The following is a 2,748-nucleotide window of genomic DNA, read 5'->3' on the forward strand; positions in this document are numbered from 1 at the left end:
GGTTAAAAAAAAAAATGGTTAAATATCTGAACCCTACTGTTAGACCTACCTGAAAAAAACTAAAAAGCAATTTATTTAATTCGAAGGCCTGTCGTTATTTTTTTTTGTGCTATCATTATTAATTTCTTTATTTGTTCTTATTTTATTACTGACTGCTTACTTGTCATTTTGTATTAAATTAAAATTTTGAAATCAAGCTATCTTGTGCTATTGCAAAAAAATTACCCCACTGTAAAATCAAAAATACACTGAGTGAGCAAAAATTTGTGAGATAGCTAGTTATAATGGCAATTAAACAATGTTTACATATGAATAAAAGCCTACGTTAAAATCGGTCATATTAATTGGTCTCTTCATTAGAAATAAGCCTACTGATTGCCATCATTGATTCTCCAAAAAAATGTAATAATATTAAATATATCTGTATGACAGTATATTCAGCAGTTCTTCCCTGCTGTACCTAATATCTATACTTTTCAAAGTATCATATCGAAGTTAGAATTTCAAGTATTGTGACAAAATAAATTTTGTAGGGTGCCACAAATTTGTTAAAATTTTCAAAGGGTGCCGCGACTAAAAAAAGGTTGGGAAACACTGGCTTAGCGCTTAAAACAAGTAGTTCTTGAGCTGTAGCAGTGTTTAAGTCTCTCTCATGCATCTGTGTTTAGTCAGGCTACATACCTGTTTCTTTTTCAGTTTGAAAATCTGCTGCTCAACCTTGGCAATCTCACGGTCAACGCGGTCCATGCTCTGAATCAACTCCTCCTTGGAGAGTTTGGAAGGCGATGTGTCTGCATCCTCACCCACCTGTGGAACTCCACCTGGGGACGAGGCCTCCACCTTCACACTAAACTGGGTTTCCTGTCCCAGAAAACGAGGGGAAAAAAGTGAGAGCACAAGAATAAGCACAAGCCTTCAAACAACCCTAAAAATAAAGCAAATACCGGTTTGTTTTATGGAATGAGGAAATATTTAAAACTCTTACATCCACACACACACAAACATACATTTATTACCTTCTTGACATCTCCAGTGGTCCTGATGCTGTCCTGTATGGTCTGTGGAGGGGGCAGTACGATGCCGGTGAGCTGAGCTCTTGGAAAGTGTGTTTCAGATACGTTCTCGATGCGGGGACGCTTGGCCTCGAAAGTCTCCTGCTCCTGCTGAGCTGGGATGGCATGAAACTGTTGCTCATAAGCATGTCTGCGCTCCGTTGGCCTGCAGGATTTGGAAGAGATACTTATAATTACAATTATTATGCTTTAAAAACCTCAGCACCAAACAATATTACTGAAAATAACACAAAACCGTTTAACCCTAAAAAGGGCAAACCCATAAAGAGACATCAGAAAATTAATTTAATGCTATTTTCCATCTTATTGGGACTCAAATACAATTTCATGATTTTTTTCTAAACTTGACTTGAATATTTAATTTTAATGTTTGTATCCCCCAGGATATGTTGCTCCTTTGGGGGTATAAATTCACTGGAAACAGAACACTTGTTTATCAATGCTTGTTACAGCATGGTTGTAATTCCTGAACGCTTGGGAGTACAGACCTAAGGTTGGTCTCTTTTTAAAGAAGACACATGGCAGATTATTGCTGAAGTGAAAGCATTTCAAAAGAAGTATAAAAAAGTTATAAAAGTTTAGGTTTACAGTAAAGATAATGTAGTATACTAATTGTTTATTTTATATAAAATAAACATTATAAAATATGTTGCACTCTAAAATTGCTATAAAACCAAAGCCATATGTCGAACCGATTTATGTTCCGAATTTGAAGTTGATATCACAAAAATTGTGGTTCCTGTGAGATTACAACTATACCAAAAACAACCACTGTGTGACACCCAAACTCTATTGAATTATTCTAATGCAGTTTTCTGTCACAAATCAATCATTTTCTGTCACAATTCAAGTACAATTCACATTCCAGGGACTAAATATCACGTTATTAGGGTCGCTTCAACTCGCGGACATGAACAACAACCCGAGGCAACAGTGTTAAGTAGCCCAATTCCACGGGAAAACCGCGGACTAGGCAACACTGCTTATGAACCGACCGCACTATAGCGTTTCTTTGTTTACCGCTGTAACAAAACAAAGCAGAGTTGCGCTTTATACGGAGAAGAAAATGCCATTGCCATCGAAACTTTTCTCAAGACAGTACCCTTATAAGGATAAAGTATATTTATAATGCAATGCTAATCGACATAGCCTTTATCACTGTATATAATGCTATAAAATAGTATGATTTCTGCCTTATTCTGTGATACGAAACCACGTCTGATCACAAAATTAAGTTATTTCAAACACTCGACTATGTTATGAAGTTAATATGGAGAAAAAGCATGTCAATGGCAGGTTGTGTCACCTCTCAGTCCCAGGGTGGAATTCGGATAGTAGTGAAGGCCTGCGGCGCTGCTGATCCTGCAGAGGGGTACGGTAGTCGGGTACCGGGAACTCCTGAACAAACACAGACACACACATCAGAGAGGAAACACTAGGCAAAACAAAAGCACAAGGACCTCATGGATGAGGGCTCAGAAGTAGGCTTGCCGCGATAGACGGTGCTGACGGTGATACCGGTGTTAAGCCGCAACACCGGTTACGTCACTTGCCCACCGCCATTTTGATTTTTTATAGAAATAAAAATCATTTAGTTCAGTAAAAGAACAGACACTACAATTAAAAACTGAACGCGGCTGCTCAATGCAGCGTGCCGAACGACAGTCACATCACA

General features: G+C 38.0%; 1 protein-coding gene across 1 annotated transcript in view; it reads right to left on the minus strand.

The window, feature by feature from the left end:
* The window catches only part of LOC107746860 (nuclear receptor corepressor 1-like), an 87,813-nt gene that overhangs the window by 79,345 nt on the left and 5,720 nt on the right, over positions 1 to 2,748 (minus strand). The window contains exons 2-4 of the mRNA XM_016561189.1: positions 2,380 to 2,471; positions 1,017 to 1,218; positions 682 to 861 (exon numbers count right to left, since the gene is read on the minus strand). Coding sequence (XP_016416675.1) covers positions 682 to 861; positions 1,017 to 1,218; positions 2,380 to 2,471 — 474 coding nt within the window. The remainder of the gene's footprint in view (positions 1 to 681; positions 862 to 1,016; positions 1,219 to 2,379; positions 2,472 to 2,748) is intronic.

Source organism: Sinocyclocheilus rhinocerous, unplaced genomic scaffold (assembly GCF_001515625.1).
Source record: "Sinocyclocheilus rhinocerous isolate Xijiao unplaced genomic scaffold, SAMN03320098_v1.1 scaffold468, whole genome shotgun sequence".
NCBI classification, from domain to species: domain Eukaryota; kingdom Metazoa; phylum Chordata; class Actinopteri; order Cypriniformes; family Cyprinidae; genus Sinocyclocheilus; species Sinocyclocheilus rhinocerous.